This window comes from Schistocerca piceifrons, chromosome 9 (genome assembly GCF_021461385.2).
Source record: "Schistocerca piceifrons isolate TAMUIC-IGC-003096 chromosome 9, iqSchPice1.1, whole genome shotgun sequence".
NCBI lineage: Eukaryota > Metazoa > Arthropoda > Insecta > Orthoptera > Acrididae > Schistocerca > Schistocerca piceifrons.
In genome coordinates this window covers 180315095-180341926 of record NC_060146.1, presented here as the reverse complement: position 1 = coordinate 180341926, position 26832 = coordinate 180315095, and the positions used below count along the sequence as shown (strand labels likewise).

The following is a 26832-nucleotide window of genomic DNA, read 5'->3' as shown; positions in this document are numbered from 1 at the left end:
GCCCTAAATTACGAGACGTTGGTTTGTGCGAGCGAAGTTGGCGTCCGACACCGTCCCAGATTTGTTCCGTAGGGATCACAACAGGCGTGTCTAGTGGATTCCTGCAGCAGGGAGAATGAGACAACGAAGAATCGAGACCAATGTTGTTATCGTTGTGTGCCCACCTACGTTTGTAAAACGACTAAAAAGGAAAAAAGATATTGTTGACGATGAACTGAATGGATACGTCATAAGGATGTAGACAGTGTGACATATAGAAATTTGGGTCTGTCCGGAGGGCGTGACAGCCAAAGTGTTTAAGGCGACCGCTCGCGATAAGTGGGGAATCCGGGTTCGAATTCCGGCCTGGCACAAATTTTCATGTGTCACTAATGGCTAATATATCTAAACTTAACAAGGTTGATGTCATGGAACTCGCAGTCAGCGTATGAATTCCGAACTCTGTGTGACTTGTTTACTGCATCACCTATTTGTAATCCCCAGTGTAGTTTCTCAGCACTGACAAGGAAACCTTGAGTGCGAGTTCGCAAAAGGTCAATGATCTTTACGGCATTTCACGCCCAACGTATTGTCTACCTCGCAACCACAATAGTGTCTGCTAATAGCGACAGAGGGCGGGAGTGGAGGTATCCAATGCTGGGCACAACATGAGGCTACGGAGCGTAGCTGTTCTGCTTAGTTGACGAGTAATTCACAACAGTGTTAGTGGTCTTGATGTGGTGTCACCGCAAGGCACCACACTTGCTAGGTTGTAGGCTTCAAATCGGCCGCGGTCCGTCAGCACACATCGGACACGCGAGTCGCCACTGTCGTCGCTAGAAGACCGAGCGCCGCCACTCCGGTGGTCTTACGAGACAAGATAGCGCACTGGCCAGTTCTACAGCCGACTTTCATAGGAATGATTGACTGGTTATACCTTCAGAGATCTCATTTACAGAGACGCTAGTCAGCATAGCCTTCACCTAAGTCAGTAGCTACGACCTAGCCAGGCGCGATATACAGTTTGGGCATTGACAATTGATCAACATGTGTGAAGCAATCAGAATTGTACGAGGTGCATTCAAGTTCTAAGGCCTCCGATTTTTTTTCTCCGGACTGGAGAGGGATAGAAACATGCGCATTGTTTTAAAATGAGGCCGCGTTCATTGTCAATATGTCCCAGAGATGGCAGCACCGTACGGCAGATGGAATTTTACCGCCAGCGGCGAGAATGAGAACTGTTTTAAATACTTAAAATGGCGACGTTTTCCTTACTTGAACACCGTGCAATCATTCGTTTTCTGAATTTGCGTGGTGTGAAACCAATTGAAATTCATCGACAGTTGAAGGAGACATGTGGTGATGGAGTTATGGATGTGTCGAAAGTGCGTTCGTGGGTGCGACAGTTTAATGAAGGCAGAACATCGTGTGACAACAAACCGAAACAACCCTGGGCACACACAAGCCGGTCTGACGACACGATCGAGAAAGTGAAGAGAATTGTTTTGGGGGATCGCCGAATGACTGTTGAACAGATCGCCTCCAGAGTTGGCATTTCCGTGGGTTCTGTGCACACAATCCTGCATGACGACCTGAAAATGCGAAAAGTGTCAGCCAGGTGGGTGCCACGAATGCTGACGGACGACCACATGGCTGCCCGTGTGGCATGTTGCCGAGCAATGTTGACGCGCAATGACAGCATGAATGGGACTTTCTTTTCGTCGGTTGTGACAATGGATGAGACGTGGATGCCATTTTTCAATCCAGAAATAAAGCGCCAGTCAGCTCAATGGAAGCACACAGATTCACTGCCACCAAAAAAATTTCGGGTAACTGCCAGTGCTGAAAAAATGATGCTGTCCATGTTCTGGGACAGCGAGGGCGTAATCCTTACCCATTGCGTTCCAAAGGGCACTACGGTAACAGGTGCATCCTACGAAAATGTTTTGAAGAACAAATTCCTTCCTGCACTGCAACAAAAACGTCCGGGAAGGGCTGCGCGTGTGCTGTTTCACCAAGACAACGCACCTGCACATCGAGCTATCGTTATGCAACAGTTTCTTCGTGATAACAACTTTGAAGTGATTCCTCATGCTCCCTACTCACCTGACCTGGCTCCTAGTGACTTTTGGCTTTTTCCAACAATGAAAGACACTCTCCGTGGCCGCACATTCACCGGCCGTGCTGCTATTGCCTCAGCGATTTTCCAGTGGTCAAAACAGGCTCCTAAAGAAGTCTTCGCCGCTGCCATGGAATCATGGCGTCAGCGTTGTGAAAAATGTGTACGTCTGCAGGGCGATTACGTCGAGAAGTAACGCCCGTTTCATCGATTTCGGGTGAGTAGTTAATTAGAAAAAAAATCGGAGGCCTTAGAAGTTGAATGCACCTCGTATTTGCAGTTCAGTCTATAACTGCACTTGTAAATATTATTGTACAAAGTCCAGATCGACGTTCTCCGCTGATGCTGAATTAAAGCTAAGTATGTAATTGTATTCCTGTCTACTAACTTTCTTATCACCTAAGATGTTCCAGATACGTCCCGTCAAGTGTAGTTCATTGATCCTCACATCAGCCTACGTGATCAACACGTGCAATTAATGGCCACACCTCGTGATCAGACTAAGAGTCAAATTCCGTGACTCAGCCGGGTCACCCTTTTTCCATGAGGCCCATAGTTCCGCCTCATACATAACAGTTGAAACATAGCAGAGCGATGGCGAAGATAAACAGAGAAATCACTGCGTTTTATTTACAACAACAGTTGCTGAAATTGACGTTTAGTAGAAAGGCACACAAGGAATTTCGCAGAGTGAGAAAGAAGTGGCAGTTTCATGGTTTCCGCAAGATGAGTCAGAAGCATCTGTGGTGTCGTACACGCTGGACTGTGCGGACAATGCAAATGAGGCCTGTAATGACGACGATACGTGCTTAACAAATGCAAATGATATTGAAACAGGTGTCGAGATACGTTGTTCATCGCCCTTGTCAGATAGGGAGTCACAAATCCCGTCTCCAGTGACACGTAGTAAAGCACAATCGTTGTCCAAGGAGTGGATATTGAACAGATGGTTCGCAGAAATATGAGCGTGTAGTGTATAAGAAAAGCCATGCATATTCAAAGGAGGACAAGGCGCACTTCTTACAAAAGCTGGTGTTTGCGCGTTTCAAGTATGTGCATTATAGAGACCTACAAAGTTACACACATCAGACTGTGCGCGACATAGATTAACGTATTTCAAGGAAAGCAGTGGATGGCTGTATACGTTCAAACAGTGCTACAGAATTGGAAGACGAAAGATAACGAAATTTCAAACAAAGCATCAACTTGACGATGCACAGCAAACTGAATACAAGGGAACTCACAAGCTGAAAACTTACAAACACACTAAACAAACACACACGATGACAACACCACAAATGGTATACAATGACCTACACATATAAACTAACACACAGAGTTGCAAACATCCTAAAGCGACAGGGCTTCCAAATAGCATATACGTCTGGGCAAACCCTCCAATCACACCTAAGGCAACCAGTTACCAAGAGGGACAAATTCCAACAATCAGGAATATATAAACTTTAATGTCAAAGTTGTGATCCAGTATAAATAGACATGACATGCAGGAATTTTAAAACACGATACAAAGAACACATTAGGTGTTGGAAGTACGAAACAAACCATTCCACATTATTTGTAGTACGTTTAAAACACCATAACCACCATCCTACAAACATGGAACAGAAAACGGAAATAATGAGAATAAGCAACCATGACAAACATCTTACACAAACGCAAGAAAACTTCCACATTCAGAAAGCCATCGCTGAAAACGAACATGTGTTAAATGAACAAACACACATCAGCACAGGCTTCTTACTACACTTTATAAAAGAAGTAAGATAAAAAAAAAGAAAAAAAGATAGAAACCAATCGTTCCTCTCACACAACCAGGAAACAAAATCACACACACACACACACACACACACACACACACACACACACACACACGCACACACACGAACAGATCACAGATACTTCAATAATTACACTCGAAAGTTTGGCAATAACATTCGATCTTTGGCAATAACCTCTGAAAGTTGGCAACAGAAACCAAAACATTGCACCGAAACAAGTGTTCAAGGCATAGTGCTGTGAAATGTGGGGAAAAAACCGCAAATTGGCATTTATAAGAAGAAGAAAAACACCAAAAACGCAGCGGGAGCGTAATATGTAGGAAATCGTCCACGCAACCTGTAAGTGCAGTTCAAAACATTACTTCTTAATAGGAAATACCAACCACCGGAACTGTTTATAACCTATATGTACAGTGACCAAAATGTAGATTAAACAGCGAACATACGTACATCTTTCAGGCCACTGATGATGCCTTGCAGAAAATAAAAGCGTATGGCACTAAAATTGTGTTTTATTCAGTTGCTGTCAGACGGTCCATAAGTAAAAATTATCAATATACCGTAACACAGCAAACTGCTTAAGCGGCCAAAAAATGTATGGATGAGGTACAGAAGCTTATCCAATCGTTCAGTAAAATATGTGTTTTCAATTCCGACCAATTGGGATCTGAAGAGGAAATACATACGGAAAGAACCATGGAAATTAGAGGTACAAAGGGAGTTGTATCAAGATCAACTGACATCAATGACTTAATGCATTCGTATAGATTTATACCGACAGTTAATCTGGGTGGAAAGTTATTTATGGTGCTGCGACAAGTTGGAGATGCTCTGCGCACTGCAATTCTTTCTCATGTGTGTGACCTTGCAAATGCAGTAGGGTGTATTTACGTCACAGCAAGCAAGGGTGGGAATATGGGTGTAAGAGAACCACAACTAAGGTATGAGCACTGCTTTGATCAACAGCTGGTCAAAATAATTTTCTTTTGCTCGATTCCTGGCCTGCGTACAAAAAAATCATACTTTTTTAGAGCAAACTATCCCTCCTGAGAAGTGTATGACATTGCAGTTAATATGACCTGGAACCACTGGACAAATTAAGCCTCTGAATGCTTTTTTTTCTGTGCCTATTAACGTATTATTGCACTGTCTGCTCTTACGCTTTAAAGGACAGCCAGTTTCACGATAAGCTTCGGAACAGACTATCTCGCATTTAGTTGCATGCCATCACATTCTATCACTTCTCATCACCCCGATACACCACAGTGATACTACACTACTGGCCATTAAAATTGCTACACCAAGAAGAAATGCAGATGATAAAAGGGTATTCATTGGACAAATATATTATACTAGAACTTACATGTGATTACATTTTCACGCAATTTGGGTGTATAGATCCTGAGAAATCAGTACCCAGAACAACCACCTCTGGCCGTAATAACGGCCTTGATACACCTGGGCATTGAGTCAAACAGACCTTCGATGGCGTGTACAGGAACAGCTGCCCATGCAGCTTCAACACGATACCACAGTTCATCAAGAGTAGTGACTGGCGTATTGTGACGAGCCAGTTGCTCGGCCACCATTGGCCACACGTTTTCAGTTGGTGAGAGATCTGGAGAATGTGCTGGCCAGGGCAGCAGTCGAACATTTACTGTTACCAGAAAGGACCTGCAACATGCGGTCGTGCATTATCCTGCCGAAATGTAGGGTTTCGCAGGGATTGAATGAAGGGCAGAGCGACGGGTCGTAACACATCTGAAATGTAACGTCCACTGTTCAAAGAGCTGTCAATGCGAACAAGAGGTGACCGAGACGTGTAACCAGTGTCACCCCATACCATCACGCCGGGTGATGCACCAGTATGGCGATGACGAATACACGCTTCCAATGTGCGTTCTCCGCTATGTCGCCAAACACGGATGCGACCATCATGATGCTGTAAACAGAACCTGGATTCTTCCGAAAAAATGGCGCTTTGCCATTCGTGCACCCAGGTTTGTCGATGAGTACACCATCGCAGGCGCTCCTGTCTGTGATGCAGCGTCAAGGGTAACTGCAGCCATGGTCTCCGAGCTGATAGTCTGTGCTGCTGCAAACGTCGTCGAACTGTTCCTGCAAATGCTTGTTGTCTTGCAAACGTCCCCATCTGTTGACTCAGGGATCGAGACGTGGTTGCACGATCCCTTACAGCCGTGCGGATAAGGTGCCTGTCATCTGGACTGCTAGTGATACGAGGCAGTTGGGATCGAGCACGGCGTTCCGTTATCCCACCGATTCCATATCCTGCTAACAGTCATTGGATCTCGACCAACGCGAGCAGCAATGTCGCGATACGATAGACCGCAGTCGCGATAGGTTACAATCCGACCTTTATCAAAGTCGGAAACGTGATGGCACGCATTTCTCCTCCTTACACGAGACATCACAACAACGTTTCACCAGGCAACGCCGGTCAACTGCTGTTTGTGTATGAGAAATCGGTTGGAAACTTTCCTCATGTCAGCATGTGTAAATGCTCTGAAAAGCTAATCATTTGCATATCAGAGCATATTCTTCCTGTCGGTTAAATTTCGCGTCTGTAGCACGTCATCTTCGTGGTGTAGCAATATTATTGGCCAGTAGTGTATATCTATGATATCGTTTATCTTTTAACCGCAAATTAATTAGTATTGTGGACTTATACTGATGTCCTCAAGGACATCCACATCGGCAGTATTTCGATCCGCGACGTAATTGCTGCAGAGGATGTCCATATCCGCGCAGACCTCCGATTGTAGCAGAGACCTCAACTGTGGCTCTCATCTGAGAAACAGGCCCAACCCAGATCTCTCGTTTCCCAGAGCCTGGTCGGGTGACGTCAACTCGTGAAGAAATCAGAGGCTGGAGAACCGGTTTCCGGGCAAGGTGACCTCGCCTTAGACGAACCGTGGCGCGCTTCGGTCATACTCGCCGACATCCAAATGCCGATCCGCCGTTTGCCGCGAATTCCGTCACGTGCGGCGCAGGTAAGACACGAGTCACGTGTTGTCCGTAAGCAAGGAGAGCAGCGTCTCTCCAAGTACTGTGGTCGCAGGTAAAAGAAAGACAAGTGATGGTAGGACACACGCTGTCAGAGTTGCGTACAAACTTAACTGTGTATTCAGATAGCTCATCTATATGTTTTGATGAATGAGTTTGCGAGTATCAAAATCTGTTTCATAAATGGTTGTATTATTTGATTACAACGAGTTAGAAGCTTAAATTTGTTATACCGCAAAGGGACCATAGACCTAAGTATGCATACACTTTTAAAATGGATATGGATACGTGTTTGTGTGTGTGTGTGTGTGTGGTTTTTTTTATGTGTGTGTGTGTGTGTGTGTGTGTGTGTGTGTGTAGGTGTGTGTGTGTGTGTGTGTGTGTGTGTGTGTGTGTGTGTGTGTGGGCGCGGGGGGGGGGGGGGTGTTTGTGTGTGTGTGGGTGGCTGGGTGTTGGGTGGCTGGGTGTTTGTGTGGGTGGCTCAGTGTTTGTGTGGGTGGGTGGGTGTTTGTGTGTGTGGGTGTGTGTTTGTGTGTGTGAGTGGGTGTTTGTGTGGGTGTGTGTGTGTGTTTGTGTGTGGAAGTTTGTGTGTGTGTGTGTGTGTGTGTGTGTGTGTGTGTGTGTGTGTTTTCCACATCCCCATCTCCTCCTAAACCACTCGATCAATTCCAACCAAACTTGGTACACACATACATTACTGCTAAGCAGTAAGAATCACCTACGTATCAAAGGGGTGGGGTGGGGGTGAAAAGGCAGGGTACCCGTGAAGTGTGAACTGCTAGACTTCATTTATTCTATATTTGAGAATGACAGAACTTAAGGCCTTGCAACAAACTTTACACGCAATTTAGATCTTAACGAAATTTCTTCTTGCTGACCCCTAAAAATGATGAAAGGGAAAATGTTTCTCGATACTATTTTTCCGCTGTTCAGGCGGTAGAAGTACCCCTTAAGGCATGACGTTATAATTTACTTCATCTTAATTGAATCAACTGTGGGTTCTTGATGAAGCATTGTAAATTAACTGAACAAACACTGTTTTAGCCTTGTTTCACAATTTATTATTAATGTTATTGCACAGCCTAGGTTTCGGGTTGCAAGCCCATTTTCAAGTATCCAGTATGTGCGGTTATGAAACTTCCTGGCAGATTAAAACTGTGTGCCGGACCGAGACTCGAAATCGGGACCTCTGCCTTTCGCGGGCAAGTGCTCTACCATCTGAGCTACCCAAGCACGTCTCACGCCCCGTTTCATTTTCAAGTACATTACTGATTCCCAAAGATGATAATGCACAGATAAACATGATGACCAGGCAAAGATAATCATCTCAACTTCGTAAGGTATCGATCCATAGCTTAATGTACAATTGAAGACAAAGGGTTTCTCTGTGTTTTTCTATGTCCCTCAGACAATAGATAGTTTCCTGGTCAATGCAAAAGACAAACAACCAGCTATCACAAAAAGTGGGGGTTTATAAAATCACATGTCGTGAGAGTCTTGCTACATTGCACAGGCGGGAGGTCAATCTGTACCAGGCTTAAAGAACACCACGGAAGCTGGAGACTGAAGAAGCCTGATTCAGCCTTTGCAGAACATTACCTGAACAAAAATCACAAATACACAATAGATGTTTGCAAAAACATAATGTCTGATAGGATAGCAGCAATCAGTGATTTTACAATGTTACTTATAATCCGTCTTGATTGTAATTTTTTTTATTCATATGACCGGTTTCGGTTCATCTAGAACTATCTTCAGATCTGATATTTCGGTTACAGGAGTAACCCGTCCAAATCCAGCAACTTCACATGCTGCATCACATCATGCGAAAGTTTCTGGATTTTGACGGATTACTCCTGTAACCGATATATCAGATCTGAAGATGTTTCTAAATGAACCGAAACCGGTCATGTGAATAAAAATTTTGCAATCAATACGGATTATAAGTAACATTACAGAATAGATGTACAAGTCCTACACACAGAGAGAAAGGGGACCAAACTCAACCAATTAGAAATTTTAGAAATTAAAAAACAGATATATATATCCCCACACCTATTATTAAATGACCAATCCCAATCAAAAGCTCTTGGCTGACGTGTAACTGTAGTCCGATCATTACAGTGTAATTGGTGACTGTGTAATAATGTATGTAATTTGTTAAAAATGGTCATTGACGTAATTGTACAAAATAAACTTTGGATCGATACCTCAAGAAGTTTAGATGATTATCTGTGCCTGGTCATTGAGTTCATCTGTGCAGTATCATCTTTGGGAATCAGTAATGTATTTGAAAATGGGCTTACAACCGGAAACCTAAGTCGTGCAGTAACATTAATAATAAATTATGAAACAAGGCTAAAAACAGTGTTTGTTTAGTTCATTTATTACTTCTTTACCACTGTCTATATTCGAGACACATTCTACAGACAGTATGTACACATATCAGTGAATGGAAGTGCAAAATTATATCATTGTACGACACTTGGTTCAGGAGATATGATGTCTTAAACATTAATCACAAGGTCAGACGCTGTGTGGTACGGGCGTGGTCGCACAGCTGTAAATATATACCTGGGTAACGTCGCTTCTACCCGCCAGACTGACATAAATAGCACCCTCTACGCGTTCCTGACAAATAGGAATCTTGACAGACGGACAACAAAGTAATCCTATGCGGGTTCCATTGTTACTGACTGAGGCACAAAACCCTACAAAGAGAAAGAAATAAAAGAAATCCTACATATGCATTCGGTAGAATCGTGGCCCACATCACAATCCAGCCAAAATGACATAACTCCTTCAGCTACTTCACTATTCAATGTCTGCGTTGAAAACTATCTAGCCTTTTGAATATGTGGCTGGGACAGAAAAAGTAGGAAGATATGATACAAAACAACAAAGAAACGAAGAGAGAAAATTACTCAGCTCTAAAAGTGGTGGTGATGGATGCGAAGACCTAAAGAAGAACTGTACTATAGGATAAGGGCAAAACCAGGAAAAGAAAGACTGAAAATGGTGAAATGTGCGTGACATTTGACCAGGACAGAGTGACGAAAAGAGCGTGGGAAACAAAAGAGGAGGACAAGAGGAAAGACAGTAAGCAAGTGGATTGTTGAACTTAGGAATGATCGTTCGGAATTGGGGATCAAAGAGGACAGAAAGGAAAATTAGATAATCAAGTACACACCGACCAATGTGCCAGAGACCGACGACTGAGAACAAAGTAGGAGAGGGATAGGGTGTCACCAGTGGAGCAGACAAGAGGAAAAGATACTAAAAATCTCACAACAGCAACGTGAAAGAAGAAGAGAGAGGATGAAGAGTTTCTGGAGTAGGAAAATGCAACACTCGAAGGGCCATCCGTGATCCTACAGAGGCCGTAACAGAAGAAGAAGAAGAAGAAGAAGAAGAAGAAACATATATCTTCATATAAAGGGTGTAACGGATGTAAGTGCAGATATTTTTATTGCTGACTAACGTCAGTGCATTACATCAGTACTTACGCCATTTGCAAACTAACGAGTACAGCTATTGTGAGTAGTATATTTTTAGGTTAGTTAGCACCTCCAAGAACATGTGGCAAGAACAAGCCATTAATGCCTATTTTCCCCTGGCAGCAAGTTGTTACAGTAATGAAATGCAATAAACCACTGTCGTGTTTTAACTTATTGCATTTTATTACTGCAATGACTTACAAACTTGGTCAGCCCGCTTCAGACTTTACCGATTGTATTCATTTTTTATTTTACATCGTACAATTATATCATTGAAGAATGTGTGTACGCCTGCAGTAGCGACATCTGGTGATCTTGCGACATAAACATTTTGTGGCCAGGGTACGGCAGTTTGTTTTGAACAAGGATGAATGTAGTATACACCGTAGTTTGTATATGTCTGACGATCCTAGCGCTCATTTTGTGTTTATCAGTGGACGATGCCACTATGGCTTCATAATATTAGAACGTGTTTTTAAAACAGGTATGCCTCGTCATACTTAAAGCGCATAATTTACACATGTATGTTAGTAATACTTTTCATCATGGCCTATTCTATTGTTTTAAGCTTTAGACAACCCACTAGTTGCATTTGTATTATGTTCTGCTGCAGATCTGAAGATGGTCATTGCTGGCAAACTGGTAATCTGAGCATAGACGTGAAATAAAGAGTATTATATTTCCAGGACAATGACTAATTTTACATATTTTCATTCTTTGTTTGTGTTCTTGTCAACTTAGCTCTGTCTACTTTTTCCTGTTTTCTTCCTAACTTTTACTTCAAATTTCATGTTCATAATTTTGTTTCTGAATTTGTCTCTTTCATTTATCATTTCAATACTGATCCCTGCTTGTTTTACGTCTTCTTCTATTTCTTGGAACCAACTGGTTTTTTCGACTTAACTGTTTATTACATCAAAAATCCTCTTTGTGCGTTTGTTGTTGTTCATTCTACGTATGAGCGCATAGAATGTTAGTCGGCGTTTTCTGAGCATGTCTGTAAGCCTGTCTGCGTGTTTATATCATTCTTTGGTTGATCGCTTGATCCCTATACCATCTCTGAGTACTGCTCCAAAAAATTTTCTGAAGATTTTACAGTCTACTATTTTCTGCCTCTGTGATGCCTGACGCCCCAATCTGATGCGTAGAGCGGTTCTGGTAGTACAACTATACTGTGGTGTAGTTTATCCTGTCTTGAAACATTTCTTTTGTTGTAGTGCCTCCATGTCTCTTTGTGTGCTTTCTGAAGTTTTGCTGTCCTTTGTATGTTGGATGCCTTGTTTGATCCTCCTATTTGTATACAGTATATCCCCCGAGATATTTGAATTTTTCCTGTCTGTTAACCTTTCCATGTTGTTGTTGTTTCTTACCATGTATTGCGTCTTCTCATACGATATCTGTAGACTTGTTTTCGCAGAGACTTCATGTAAGTATTCCAGTGCTTTTTGCACTTCTTGTCAATTGTGCTGAGTATTGCCCGGTCATCTGCAAATACCAGACATTTTATGATCGTCTTGTTTGCATACGTTCTTCCTGACTGAATTCCTTTTACTTTTCCTTCCCATTGTTTGATAATGTTGTACAAGACAACGCTGAATAAAGGCTGTGAGAGACCATTTCCTTGTCTGGCGCCTGTATGTATCTCGAATGGGTCTGAGATTTCTCCCATAAATTTTTTTTAGATGTGGTGTCTGTTAGTGTCTGTGTGTGAGTGTCCTAGTTTTTCTGTCAAGTTCCATATAGAGAATCCGCCTGTCTGTGGAGTCGTAGGCCTTATTAAAGTCCACCAATTTGACTGAAGTGTTCGTCTATCTGTCCTTCAGGAGCGTTCGTCGGTTCCAGATTTGTTCAATACAGGACCTTCTTTTCTGAAGCGTCCTTGGAACTCTCCTGTCTTTGCATCAGCTTGTGGTTGTGGTCTGTTGAGTAATGCCTTGGTGAGAATGTTGTACGTGACCGGCAATTGTGAGGTACCTCCGTAGCTATTAGGGTCTGACTTTTCGCCCTTTTTTTGCAGTGGGTAAATCAACGCACATTTTCATTCCTGTAGCATTTTCTCTGTCTTCCATATTCCTGTAAGAATTTCATACATTTTCTTAGAGTTTGTTTAGCTTTTGAGTCTCCAGATTCTGAGATAATGCCGCCTTCTCCTGGGGCTCTAATGTCGTTTTATAAAATCATCTATCTCTGTTATTGAAGGCGGCTTTGATTCTGGGTTTGGTACTGTAATTTTTCTTCAGGCTTCTCGAAGTTGACGAGTTTATCAAAATAAATCTTAAGAATTGATATCACCATTGTACAATGTTTGACTTCATCGACAGGGCCACAACTTCTCCTTTCCTTGCACTGCTTCATTAATATCAAAGTGAAGTCCTCGAAGGCGTTCTTGAAGTCTTGGAAACAGATGAAAATCGGGCTGCGTCCACGTCGGGACTGTATTGAGGACGATCGATGACAGTAAACCCCGAGGTGTCGGATTGTTGCACATGTCACAGCACCCATATGTGATACTGCATTGTAATGCTTAAGGAGAGTTGCACCACGAATGGACCAACTCCTCGAATCTGTGTTTTCATTTTTATGAGGGTGTACATTTCACACTTCACAATGGAATTCCGCCGAAGCCCACGAGAAAGACAGGCAGCGCATACTACACAGCACATGAAACTGCAAGTCATATGAGTGCCAGCAGATATCCAGTGTGAAGCGAATAGCTATTTCAGACAAGTTTAAAATTACTAACTGAACATTTAAATCAATGCAAACTGTCGGTAGCACAAGACAAAGTTAAGATCTTTAGTGGGTGTTATTTTGTTGAAAAGTGCACTCTGAGTCCGTGGCTGCATACAAAATACAGATCGATTCTTGCTGAGAAGATAACAGCAGCCAGCCACTTTTTACAGCATGGTTTATTTATAGTCAGTAGCGTTTCAGTGACATATTGATTTCCAGTGGGGCCTGCATGGAGCCGAGCGTTCGCCAAGTATGCCAGTAAGGCAACTAGTGTGACGTCACAAGTTCGTCGCGGGGCCCGTCATTCTCGTAGGCTCCGAATTCCACGCTGTGACGTCACCAAATCCTCGTCCATGCACACTGTCATGTCCCGTGAGAGGACAGTTTAAGCGTGAGTCACCCACAATGGATACCACGTCTGGTGTGCTTTACACTGAGACCCACGTCCCGTGTGGAAACGGCACAAACACGTCGGAAGTAACGTTCACGTTAGCTTTGCAGCATATAAGAGAGAGAAAGAAAGAAAGGGACTGACTGACCTTTGAAGTGTTTGGGACAGCAGACGAACTCGACGCCCGAGAACAGCGAGATGCCGCAGGGTAGCAGCATGGCGAACGACCGCAGCGCCAGACCGCGCTCGCGGCAAGAATCCGCAGCTGTGGCGTTCCATCGGTCGAACTGCCAGCACTTGGTCTGGTTGTGGATGTGGTCGAACAGGCAGTTCTCCGGCACCAGCAGCGCATCGCTCTGGAACGGGCCTTCTGCAACACAAAACAAAACACATCGAGTCAGCATACTAAAACTGGGTCCACATGGTAATCAAACACGTGAATGTCTGCCAACCGTCATATCATCATCATCATCATCATCATCATCATCATCATCATCATCATTTAAGACTGATTATGCCTTTCAGCGTTCAGTCTGGAGCATAGTCCCCTTATAAAATTGCTCCATGATCCCCTATTCAGTTATGACATTGGTGCCTCTTCTGATGTTAAGCCTATTACTTCGAAATCATTCGTAACCGAATCCAGGTACCTTCTCCTTGGTCTGCCCTGACTCCTCCTACCCTCTACTGCTGAACCCATGAGTCTCTAGGGTAACCTTGCTTCTCCCATGCGTGCAACATGACCCCACCATCTAAGCCTGTTCGCCCTGACTGCTGCATCTACAGAGTTCATTCCCAGTTTTTCTTTGATTTTCTCATTGTGGACACACTCCTGCCATTGTTCCCATCCTAGCTACTTTCATATCCTTAACCTCAACCTTATTGATAAGGTAACCTGAATCCACCCAGCTTTCGCTCCCATACAACAAAGTTGGTCGAAAGATTGAACGGTGCACAGTTAACTCAGTCTTAGTACTGACTTCCTTCTTGCAGGAGAGAGTACATCGTAGCTGAGCACTCACTGCATTAGCTTTGCTACACCTCGCTTCCAGTTCTTTCACTAAGTTGCCATCCTGTGAGAATATGCATCCTAAGTACTTGAAACCGTCCACCTGTTCTAACTTTGTTCCTCCTATTTGGCACTCAATCCGTTTATATCTCTTTCCCACTGACATTACTTTCGTTTTGGAGATGCTAATCTTCATACCATAGTCCTTACATTTCTGATCTAGCTCTGAAATATTACTTTGCAAACTGTCAATCGAGTCTGCCATCACAACTAAGTCATCCGCATATGCAAGACTGCTTATTTTGTGTTCACATATCTTACTCTAACCCAGCCAGTCTATTGTTTTCAACATATGATCCATAAATAATATGAACAACCGTGGAGACAGGTTGCAGCCTTGTCTTACCCCTGAAACTACTCTGAACCATGAACTCAATTTACCGTCAACTCTAACTGCTGCCTGACTATCCATGTAAAGACCTTTAATTGCTTGCAAAAGTTTGCCTCCTATTCCATAATCTTGTAGAACAGACAATAACTTTCTCCTAGGAACCCGGTCATATGCCTTTTCTAGATCTATAAAGCATAGATACAATTCCCTGTTCCACTCATAACACTTCTCCATTATTTGCCGTAAGCTAAAGATCTGGTCCTGACAACCTCTAAGAGGCCTAAACCCACTCTGATTTTCATCCAATTGGTCCTCAACTAATACTCGCACTTTCCTTTCAACAATACCTGAGAAGATTTTACCCATAACGCTGATTAAATAGATACCTCTGTACTTGTTACACTCTTTTCTGTTTCCATGTTTAAAGATTGGTGTGATTACTGCTTTTGTTCAGTCTGATGGAACCTGTCCCGACTCCCAGGCCATTTCAGTTATCCTGTGTAGCCATTTAAGACCTGACATTCCACTGTATTTGATGAGTTCCGACTTAATAACCGTCATATTCACTAACCAAATTTTACAAGTATTCAAAAACATCGGTTGGTAACTAAGAAATCTCACTGTGTGAATCACAATATTCTCCTAGATAAACTGAGGTTTGATGGGATTGATAGTACAGCCAAGTAATGGATGATGTCAGATCTACCCAAAACAATGCAGAAAGTTGTATCAATAGCTCAACCAACGTAAGTGGAGGAGATTCTCGTGAATGGGGCGAAATCGCTTATGGGGTTGCACTAGGCGCATTGTTAGCTCCATTACTGTTTATCGTATAGAGTGCTGGAAAAAAAAGAATGCCACACCTTTTAAGGACTGTGTGCAAAGGCACCAGGGTATGATACATGAATACTGCCGGGTTGTACTGTTAGTGCATCATTTGTCACGACCATCGGCTATAGACTGTATTCAGGAGGCTGGTCTCTGCATCCTCTGCTTTGACTGCAGGCAGTACCTATGTTATGTATTAAGTTTAGAGTTGAACGGTGTTGGCAACATTCGTTTTAGGGTACAATCATGCTCCGCAACGAGTTCATACTCGTGTTGCACCGTTTCAACCATTTGAATGGGGTCGCATTGTGTGTCTTCAGGAAGCTGGATGGACATATCGACGGATTGCTGCACATGTTGGATACAATGCGTTGCGGCTTTGAAGAGAGGTCTGTGAAACTTCCCACGCAGCTGTAGACCAGGTTCCAGACGTCTGCGTCGTACAGAGACACGTCAAGATCGACATATTGTGCAAGTAGTGACGTCTGACCAAACGCCATCCAAGGATGAAATCCGGACACATGTTGCACTCGCTGTGTCATAAGCGGCCATTGGGAAATGTCTGCCTGCAGCAGGATTAAGACCACGTGTGCACGAAACTGTTGACCATGGCCACTCTGGTTTCGTGAACGAGTACACTGGAGTGTGGAATGGCATTCTGTCGCGTCTTCAGTGAAGAGAACAGATTCTGTCTATAGGTGAGTGATGACGTAAACATATATGGGGTACACTCTGCAAGCTGCCTATTGCAGCGAGCAGTCACCCATGACAAGTAGGTACGATCACAGGTTTCATGGTGTTGGAGGTCATAAGTTACAACTCGCGGTCATATTTTACGTTCGTGCTGGATAAAGAACCCAGTAGGCGTTACACTGCATAGGTTAGAATACCCTTGCTCCCGCCATTTTTTCGACAGGAACCTGATATGCTTTTCCAGCAGGACAATGCACGGTCACACACAGCTGCTGCGACTGAACGTGTTGTTCTTTGTGTACAACAACTGTCCTGGCCAGCGTGGTCACGAATACTCTCGCCAGTTGAACACGTATGAGAGATGACGAAGAAGTGGTAGGCTACTCGTTCTCCATGGCCTGTAACAAGCATTGCCAAACAACAACAAAAGGCACAAGAAGCTTCGGACGGTCTGTGAGCAGGATGCCATTCGGCACCTTTATGGTCGTCTGCATGCGAGGATACATGAGTGCATACGAGGGGGAGGGGGTACAAGTCTGCATTACTGTACGATGCATGTTTCATTTGTCTAAATTACTTACGTACTATGATGATGTACTACCTCTCAGCTCACTTGTCAATAAAATGATCTATCCCTTGAGACTGCTGCATTTTTGTCCACCCACATAAACGACCTCTCCATCTAATATACTGACTTCCCTGCCGTCCACCATTCCCCCCCCCCCTCCCCTTTGGGGCAGAATTTCCTGGACCGCATCCTTCTGCTCTAATGTTACCTTGTGTTCAAATACAAGATCGTGTTCAAATTTGTGTATCTGAGTCGGAATGCGGATACCTGCCCGGTATTCACCAAGTGGGATGTGGAAAACTGCCTAAAACCCACATCCAGGCAGGCTGGCTGGCTCATTCCACATCATTAATACGCTGGGTGGATTCAAACTGCGGCCAGGGACGTCTCTCCGTGTCCCTGAAGTGGGCGCTTTGATGCTTGTGGCTATGAGGCTGGATTCTTCCATCTAATGTACACAAGGGTGATAAAAGTCATGGTACACTTTCTAATATCGTGTCAGACCGCCTTTTGCCTACCCTAGTGCAACAACTAAACGTGGCATGGACACAATATGTCCTCTGCAGAAATATTGAGCCATTCTGCCTCTACAACCGTTCATAACAGCGAAAGTGTTGCCAGTGAAGGGTTTCGTGTACGATCTAACCTCTCGATTATGTCTCATATATTTTCGATGGTATTCATGTCGGGCGATCTGGCTAGCCAAATCACTCGCTCGAATTGTCCAGAATGTTCTCCACACCAAACAACTGTAGTACATGGTGTCATGGCACATCGTCATCCATGAAAATTGTTTGGAAACATGAAATCCATAAATGGTTGCAAATGGTCTCCATGTAGGCGACCATAACTATTTCCAGTAAATAATCGCTTCAGTGGGATCAGAGGATCCAAACCATTCCAAGTAAACACAACCAACACTAGCTTTCACAGTTCCCTGTTGACAACTTGGGTCCATGGCTTCGTGGGGTGTGCTTCACACTCCAACCCTAACATCAGCGCTTATCAACTAAAATCGGGACTCATCTGACCAGACCACGGTTTTCCAGTAGTCTATAATCCAACTGATACGATACGATCACAGCCTAGAAGAGGCGGTGCAGGCGATGTGGTGCTTTAGCAAAGGCACTCGCGTCTATCGTCTCCTGTCATAGTCCAGTAACACCAAATTTCGCCGCACTGTCTTAACGGATATGTTCGTCGTACGTCCCACACAGATTTTTGCTGTTATTTCACGCAGTTCTGCTTGTCTGTTTTATCTGTTAGCACTGATAACTCTACGCGAGACTGAGCGAGGTGGCGCAGTGGCTAGCACACTGGACTCGCATTCGGGAGGACGACGGTTCAATCCCACGTCCGGCCATCCTGATTTAGGTTTTCCGTGATTTCCCTAAAATGGCTTTAGGCTAATGCCGAGATGGTTCCTTTGACAGGGCACGGCCAACTTCCTTCCCCATCCCTCCCTAATCCAGTGAGACCGATGACCTCGCTGTTTGATCTCTTCCCCCAAATCAGTCCAGTCCATTCAGTCGTATCTAGACGTATCAGGGGCCTCATATCACACTGCACAGGCCCCACATCATTACAGAGCCTCCATCAGCTTGAACAGTCCCCTGTTGGCATACAGGGTCCATGGATTCGTGAGGTTGTCTCCATACCAGTACACGTCCATCCGCTCGATACAATTTGAAGTGTGTGTGTGTGTGGTGTGTGGTGTGTGTGTGTGTGTGTGTGTGTGTGTGTGTGTGTGCGTGTGTGTGTGCGTGTGTGTGAGTTTTAGAAAAAAAATTCTTGTTGATATGACGAAACGGAAGTTATTTTAAATGTTGAAAAATGTAGGTTAATGCAGATGAGTAGGGAAACAATCCAACATAGTGAATTAGTTGTGTGCTGCCTGACAGTCATGTCGATTAAATGTATTGGCACAATGTTGCAAGGCGATATGAAATGAAATGAGCACGTCAGGTTGGTAGTAGCGAAGGCAAAAGCTCGACTTCGTTTTATTTGGAGAATTTTGGGAAAGTGTAGTTCATCCATAAAGAAGACGGCCTATAGAACTGTACTGAGACCCATTCTTGAATACAGTCGGATCCCCACCACGTCTGTTAAAGGAAGACATCGAAGCAATATGGAGCCCTGTTTGTACATTTGTTGCTGGTACGTTCGATCCTCACGCAAGTATTACGGAGATACTTCGGAAACTCAAATGAAAATCCCTGGATGGAAGACGATGCTCTTTACACAAAGGTGCTGCTGCGAAAATTTAGAGGACCGGCATTTGAGAGGGACTACGGAGCAGGTGTGACAAATGTGAAAATTACCGAACTATCAGTTTAATAAGTCACAGCTGCAAAATACTAACGCGAATTCTTTACAGACGAATGGAAAAACTGGTAGAAGTCGACCTCGGGGAGGATCAGTTTGGATTCCGTAGAAATGTTGGAATACGTGAGGCAATACCGACCTTTCGACTTGTCTTAGAAGAAAGATTAAGAAAAGGCAAACCTACGTTTCTAGCATTTGTAAACTTCGAGAAAGCTTTTGACAACGTTGACTGGAATACTCTCTTTCAAATTCTAAAGGTGGCAGAGGTAAAATACAGGGAGCGAAAGGCTATTTACAATTTGTACAGAAACCAGATGGCAGTTATAAGAGTCGAGGGGCATGAAAGGGAAGCAGTGGTTGGGAAGGGAGTGAGAGGGGGTTGTAGCCTATCCCCGATGTTATTCAATCTGTAAATTGAGGAACCAGTAAAGGAAAGAAAAGAAAAATTCGGAGTAGGTATTAAAATCCATAGAGAAGAAATAAAAACTTTGAGGTTCGCCGATGACATTGTATTTCTGTCAGAGACAGCAAAGGACTTGGAAGAACAGTTGAACGGAATGGACAGTGTCTTGAAAAGAGGATATAAGATGAACATCAACAAAAGCAAAACGAGGATAATGGAATTTAGTGGAAGTAAATCAGCTTATGCTGAGGGAATTAGATTAGGAAATGAGACACTTAAAGTAGTAAAGGAGTTTTGCTATTTGGGGAGCAAAATAACTGATGATGGTCGAAGTAGAGAAGATATAAAATGTAGACTGGCAATGGCAAGGAAAGCGTTTCTGAAGAAGAGAAATTTGTTAACATCGAGTATAGATTTAAGTGTCAGGAAGTCGTTTCTGAAAGTATTCGTATGGAGTGTAGCCATGTATGGAAGTGAAACATGGACGATAAATAGTTTGGACAAGAAGAGAATAGAAGCTTTCGAAATGTGGTGCTACAGAAGAATGCCCAGCGTGGAGGGTAAAAGTCGTTGAGGGAGACCAAGAGATGAATACACTAAACAGATTGAGAAGGATGTAGGTTGCAGTAGGTACTGGGAGATGAAGAAGCTTGCACAGGATAGAGTAGCACGGAGAGCTGCATCAAACCAGTCTCAGGACTGAAGACCACATCCAAACCAACAACGGAGCGATTCTACAGCCATAAACATCCATTTCGCATAATGACCACGAAGAAAAGATGCGAGAAATTAGGACTCGTGCGTAAGCTTTTAGACGTTTTTCCTTTGCTCTGTTTTTGAATGGAAAAGGAAAGGAAATGGCTGAAAGTGGTACGTGATACCCTATGCCATGTACCGCACGGTATCTTGTGTACGTATGTAGGTGTAGGTGCAGAAATGCACAGCAGACATCTGGCAAAACGCATGCGATTTTGGCGCGGACGGCCAAACGGAAACAACCACTGGAAACACGCGAGACTCAAACTCCATAGGCGCAGCAGTCGATTCACTTTGCACGAGTAATTGACAGAGACCAAGCGCTCGTTTAAAGGCCGCTTAATGCCTATCCGCCCGCCGCCGCTATGGCTCGGTCGTTGTTGCGTCTGTTGGCGGCGAGCAGCTAGTCTGCTCGTCACGTCACGGGGAGCGCCGTTCCTTTGTTCTGTTCCACCGGGTCACGGCCAACACCAAGGCTAGGCGTGCTGGCGCGGAAAAGTGACCACCTCATCTCATCCCAGTTGTCTGTAACTGCCTCTATTTATATACGAGGGTCACTTCAAAAGAAGTGCACATTATTTTTTTTTAAATCCATCTTTTATTCTACATGTTTGAAAGTTTTACAGTATATAGATACATCCTTTAGGAACAGTATTTTCATTTCTCCACATAATTTCCATCCCTCTTAACTGCCTTACGCCATCTTGGACCAGCGCCTGTATACTCGCACGGCAAAATTCTGGACCAACCTGTTGGAGCCACTGTTTGGCAGCTTGCACAAGGGAGTCATCATCTTCAAACCTTGCTCCGCGAAGAGAGTCTTTTAGTTTCCCAAAGAGTCGATAGTCGCCTGGAGCCTGGTCAGGACAGAAAGGCGGGGGTTTCAATATTGTCCATCCGAGTTTTTTGATCGCTTCCATGGTTTTTTGACTGCTGACATGTGGCCGTGCATTGTCGTGCAACAGCAAAACATCCTGCTTTTGCCGATGTTGACGAACACGACTCAGTCGAGCTTGAAGTTTCTTCAGTGTCGTCACATATGCATTAGAATTTATGGTGGTTCCACTTGACATGATGTCCTCAAGTAAGAGTCCTTTGGAATCGAAAATCACCGTAGCCATAACTTTTCCAGCAGAAGGTGTGGTTTTGAATTATTTTTTCTTGAGTGAACTTGTATGATGCCACTCCATTGATTGCCTCTTCGTCTCTGGTGAAAAATGACGGAGCCATGTTTCATCATCTGTCACAATTCTTCCAAGAAATTCATCTCCACCATTCTCGTACTGTTCCAAAAGTTCGCTGCATACCTTTTTTCTTGTTTCTTTGTGAGCCACTGTCAACATCCTGGGAACCCACCGGGCACAAACCTTTTTTAACGCCAACAGTTTCAGTATTCTCCAGCCACTTCCTTCTCCCATCCCAACGTAGCGTGACAATTCGTTCACTGTGATGCGTCTGTCAGCAGCCACCCATTCGTTAACTCTCTGCACATTGTCTGGAGTGTGTGCAGTACGAGGCCTGCCGCTGCGAGGACAATCCTCAATATTGCCGTGCCCGCTTTCATCACGTAAACTGGTTGTCCACCAACTAACTGTACTGCGATCGACAGCAGCATCTCCATACACCTTTTTCAACCTCTTGTCGATGTTTCCCACTGTCTCTTTTTCAAAGCACAGGAATTCTATGACAGCACATTGCTTCTGACGAACGTCAAGTGTAGCAGCCATCTTGAAGACATGCTGTGACGGCGCCACTCACGGGAACAGGTTGAACTAAGTTTGAAAACAAGCAGGAAGGATGTATCTACACACTGTAAAACTTTCACACATGCCGAATGAAAACTGTATTTTTACAAATATAGTGTGCATTTCTTTTGGAGTGAGCCTCGTACATGTTGCGAGGGGTACTTTGACTCCGCTCCTTTCGAAGATACACTTTGGCTGAAGAATCTGGCATAAGCCGTATTGGATTGGGTAATGACTTATCAGCGTTTGAAGCTTTCAGGTGCTCTATGACGCGGAGCAAAGTCGCCATTTTACCAGTGGTTAGCACACTGGACTCGCGGTTGGAAAGACGACGGTTCAAACCCGTGTCCGGCCATCCTGATTTAGGTTTTCCATAATTTCCCTAAATCGCTTCAGGCAAATACCAGGATGGTTCGTTTGAAAGGGCATGGCCGACTTCCTTCCCCATCCATCTCGAATCCGATGGGACCGATGACCTCGCTGTTTGGTCTCCTCCCCCAAATCAACCAACCAACAAACAAACAATTTTATCAGGATTACTGTGGTGTAGTGGGACCCGCCAGGTTAGCCGAGAGCGCTAATGCGCTGCTTCCTGGACTCGGGTAGGCGCGCCAGCCCCGGATCGAATCCGCCCGCCGGATTAACGACGAGGGCCGGTGTGCTGGCCAGCCTAGGTGTGGTTTTTCGGCGGTTTTCCACATCCCTCTAGGTGAATACCGGGCTGGTCCTCACGTCCTGCCTCAGTTACACGACTCACAGGCATTTGAAACACATCCGCACTGGATGCAGCCAGATGGGGTACGCCGATTCCGTCCGGGGGGTGGCGGCAGGAAGGGCATCTGGCCACCCCTTCACATTAACATGCCAAATCCGATTTAACCACGCCGACCCCGCGCACAATGCGGGACAAAGGCGCAAGCGATAGAATACTGTGGTGTAGTGGGTACACATGTGGAGTTACAAAATCGAAAGCTCTCTTATGCGTGCAGCAAACTACAAAATTTTTGTTTTCACCTCCACATTTCTGAAAACTACCACTCACAATAAAAAAACGTAGAAAAGAGTAGAATGAAATTTTCACCCCTGTGTGCGCTGATATGAAACTTCCTGGCATATTAAAACAGTGTGATGGTCTGAACTCGAACTCGGCACCTTTGCCTTTTGCTGGTAAGTGCACTTGCCCGCCAAAACCAAAGGTCTAGATTTCGAATCTCAGTCCGGCACACAATTTTAATCTGCCAGGAAGTTTCATATCAGTGCACACTCCGCTCCAGAGTGAAAATTTCATTCTGGAAACATACCCCAGGCTGTGGCTAAGCCATGTCTCCGCAATATCGTTTCTTCCAGAAGTGCTAGTTCTGCAAGTTTCGCAGAAGTGCTTCTGCGAGGTTAGGAAGGTAGGAACCGAGGTAATGGTGGAAGTGCAGGTGTGAGGATGGGTGACGAGTCGTGCTTGGGTAGTTCAGTCGGTAGAGCACTTGCCCATGAAAGGCAAAGGACCTGAGTTCGAGTCTCGTTCTGGCACACAGTTTCAATCCGCCGAGAAGTCTCATGCGAAAGACTGATAAATATGACAAAGAATCAAAAAGCGATGGTCTCAGTCACCTACTAAGTGGAGAAGGCAATTTACAAAATAGTTATTTTAGGAGACTTCTTTCCCAAACAAGAACATCTTCAATTAAAGTACACATGGAAATGAAATATATTCCACTACTTGTACAGTATTGTTCATGCTGATGATTTTTCTCGTTGTTCCACTTACTTTCAAGTGTAAAAGAAGATGCTTAATTTTCTGGCAGTGAATTTTAATTTTTTGCACAAATTACAACATACTTCCCACAACCAGCAAATTTATTTACTACTGAGAGAGCTTCTCCTTAAATACTTTTTTGTTTCAGATACAGATATACAAATAGTCAGTATGAAGCCGGCAGATACACAGAAAGAAAAGAAATCAACGATTTCCAAAATGTGCAGTAAATGCATCACGTATAGGAGAGCCTGTTTTGTCATCGCTGGGTCATTCTGGCAAACAGAGAAGTGGAAGCATAAACGCACCCAAATTCAGACTTCACACGCTACCCAGACTGTATTCATTCAGTATTTGAAGATGAGAAGCAGTCAGCGACGTCCATCAAATATCATACACCAATACAAACCATTACGAAGCTTTCTATTGCCGACACAAACCCATAAAGTTGTGATAAGGAAACCACTTATCGCTTAATATATTTTTCGCTGTTCATATAGTAAAACTGCAGCATCAGGCATAACGCTTTATATTACTGATTTTTACTTCACTCTGTTCGCAACACCTTTTGCGGACAGTCTCCACATATACCCCTACCTATAAATGGAAAATCAGATCGTTGTACGACACACAATTCAGGACGTGGTAGTGTTTTTTTTCAGTCCGAAGACTGGTTTGATGCAGTTCTCCATGCTACTCTATCCTGTGCAACGCTCGCCATCTCCAAATAACTACTGCAACTTACATCCTTCTGAATATGCTTATTGTATTCATCTCTGGGTGTACCTTTAAGTTTTTGACACACACACACACACACACACACACACACACACACACACACTCACTCTTCCCTCCACTATTAAACTGGTGAGTCCTTAATGACGCATGGTGTGTCCTATCAACCGATACATTCTTCTAGTCACGTTGGACCACAAATTTCCCTTCTCCCCAATTTTGTTTAGTGCCCCTCATTAGTTACGTGATCGGCCCAACTAATCTTCAGCAATTTATGTAGAACTGCATTTCAAAAGCTTCTATTCTCCTCTTGTCTAAATCATGTTTCAGTTACGTACATGGCTACACTCCATACAGATACTTTCAGGAAAGACTTCCTAGTACTTAAAATCTGTATTCGATGTTAACAAATTTCTTTTCTTCAGAAACGCTTTTCTTGACATTGCCAGTCTATATTTATATCCTATCTACTCAGACCATCATCAGTTGTTTCGCTGCCCAAATACCAATTCTCATCCGCTAGTTTAAGTGTCTCATTTCCTAATCTAATTCCCTCATCATCACCTGATTTTGTTTCAACTATCCTTGTTTTGTTGTTGGGTTTGTTCATCTTATTTCCTCCTTTCAAGACACCGTCCGTTCTGTTGAACTGCTCTTCCAAGTGCTGTGTTGCTGCTATGTGGCTGGCAAATCTCAAAATTTTTATTTCTTCTTCCTGAACTTTAATTCATTCTCCAAATTCTCCTTTGGTTTTCTTTATTGCTTGCTCAGTGTACAGCTGGAATAACGTTGGCATTAGGCTCCAACCCTCACTCCCTTATCAAGGACTGCTTCCCATGCATGTCCCTCGACTCTGAGAGCTGCCGTCTGGTTTCTGTGCAAGTTGTAAACAGCCTTTCGCCTCTGTATTCTATTACCAAAAGGTTTCTCTAAGTCTACAACTGCTATAAACGCAGGTTTGCTTTTCTTAACGTATCATCTAAGATGGGGTCAGTATTGCCTCGCATGTTCCTACGTTTCTCCGGTACTCAAATCGACCTTACCTGACGTCGGCTTCTACCAGTTTTGCAATTCTTCTGCAAAGAATTTTGCAACATTTCATGAGATATGATGTCACAAACATTGCGATGCCTGAGAAACTAGATTTACGAAAAACGGACTCATTTTATACATGGGGGTGAGTGGGAGTTGGGTTACTGGTGTCTACTTATTGCTTTATTTTTTGACACCGCCTAGTCATAACACAATCACGCAATATGTCTTTGCAACAAATAATTGTTATTTACCCTCCCATATTTCTCTCAGTATTGTAAAGGAATCGTCTTTATTGCTCGTTACAATTACGTGTTGCTATGAACTACTTAGAGCTGCTACGTGCTCTGCATACCTTATACACATTTGTTTTAATCATAAGAAGTACCACTTAACGACGTACGGTGTCGGATGCGTGGTTTCACCGCCATATGCTGACAGCATAAAATTTCAGCTCCCCCGCAGCGAAAAATTAAGCCATTCTAGCAGCTGAGGCTAAATGCCACATTCGACAAATTCCACAGGCGAGTGACGCCTTGTCTGGACACGTGCCAGCAGCCGAAAACCAAGAGTCGACGTCACCGCCATGTGTGCTGAAAAAAGTTACCGCAGAAGCCGCGCTAACCTGGCCGTACTTTCCTGGAAGGTGAGTCACCGCGCGGCCCTCACCATCTGGAACATCATGTCTGTCTCCCCATTTCTCTGCTCGTGATGAATATTCATCCGGGCTTCTCCTTTCCCCTCTTACAATACACTGCCGGTCATTATACACTGTTCTTGTGGTCTTCAGTCCTGAGACTGGTTTGATGCAGCTCTCCATGCTACTCTATCCTGTGCAAGCTTCTTCATCTCCCAGTACCTACTGCAACCTACATCCTTCTGAATCTGCTTAGTGTATTGATCTCTAGGTCTCCCTCTACGATTTTTACCCTCCACGCTGCCCTCCAATGCTAAATTTGTGATCCCTTGATGCCTCAAAACATGTCCTACCAACCGATCCCTTCTTCTAGTCAAGTTGTGCCACAAACTTCTCTTCTCCCCAATCCTATTCAATA

At 43.9% G+C, this 26832-nt stretch overlaps 1 protein-coding gene across 1 annotated transcript in view; it reads right to left on the bottom strand.

Annotated features, from left to right (window-relative positions):
- The window catches only part of LOC124716833 (amyloid-beta-like protein), a 115233-nt gene extending 89025 nt beyond the window's left edge, over positions 1-26208 (bottom strand). The window contains exons 1-2 of the mRNA XM_047243387.1: positions 26181-26208; positions 13691-13912 (exon numbers count right to left, since the gene is read on the bottom strand). Coding sequence (XP_047099343.1) covers positions 13691-13912; positions 26181-26208 — 250 coding nt within the window. The remainder of the gene's footprint in view (positions 1-13690; positions 13913-26180) is intronic.
- Between the last annotated feature and the right edge of the window lie 624 nt (positions 26209-26832).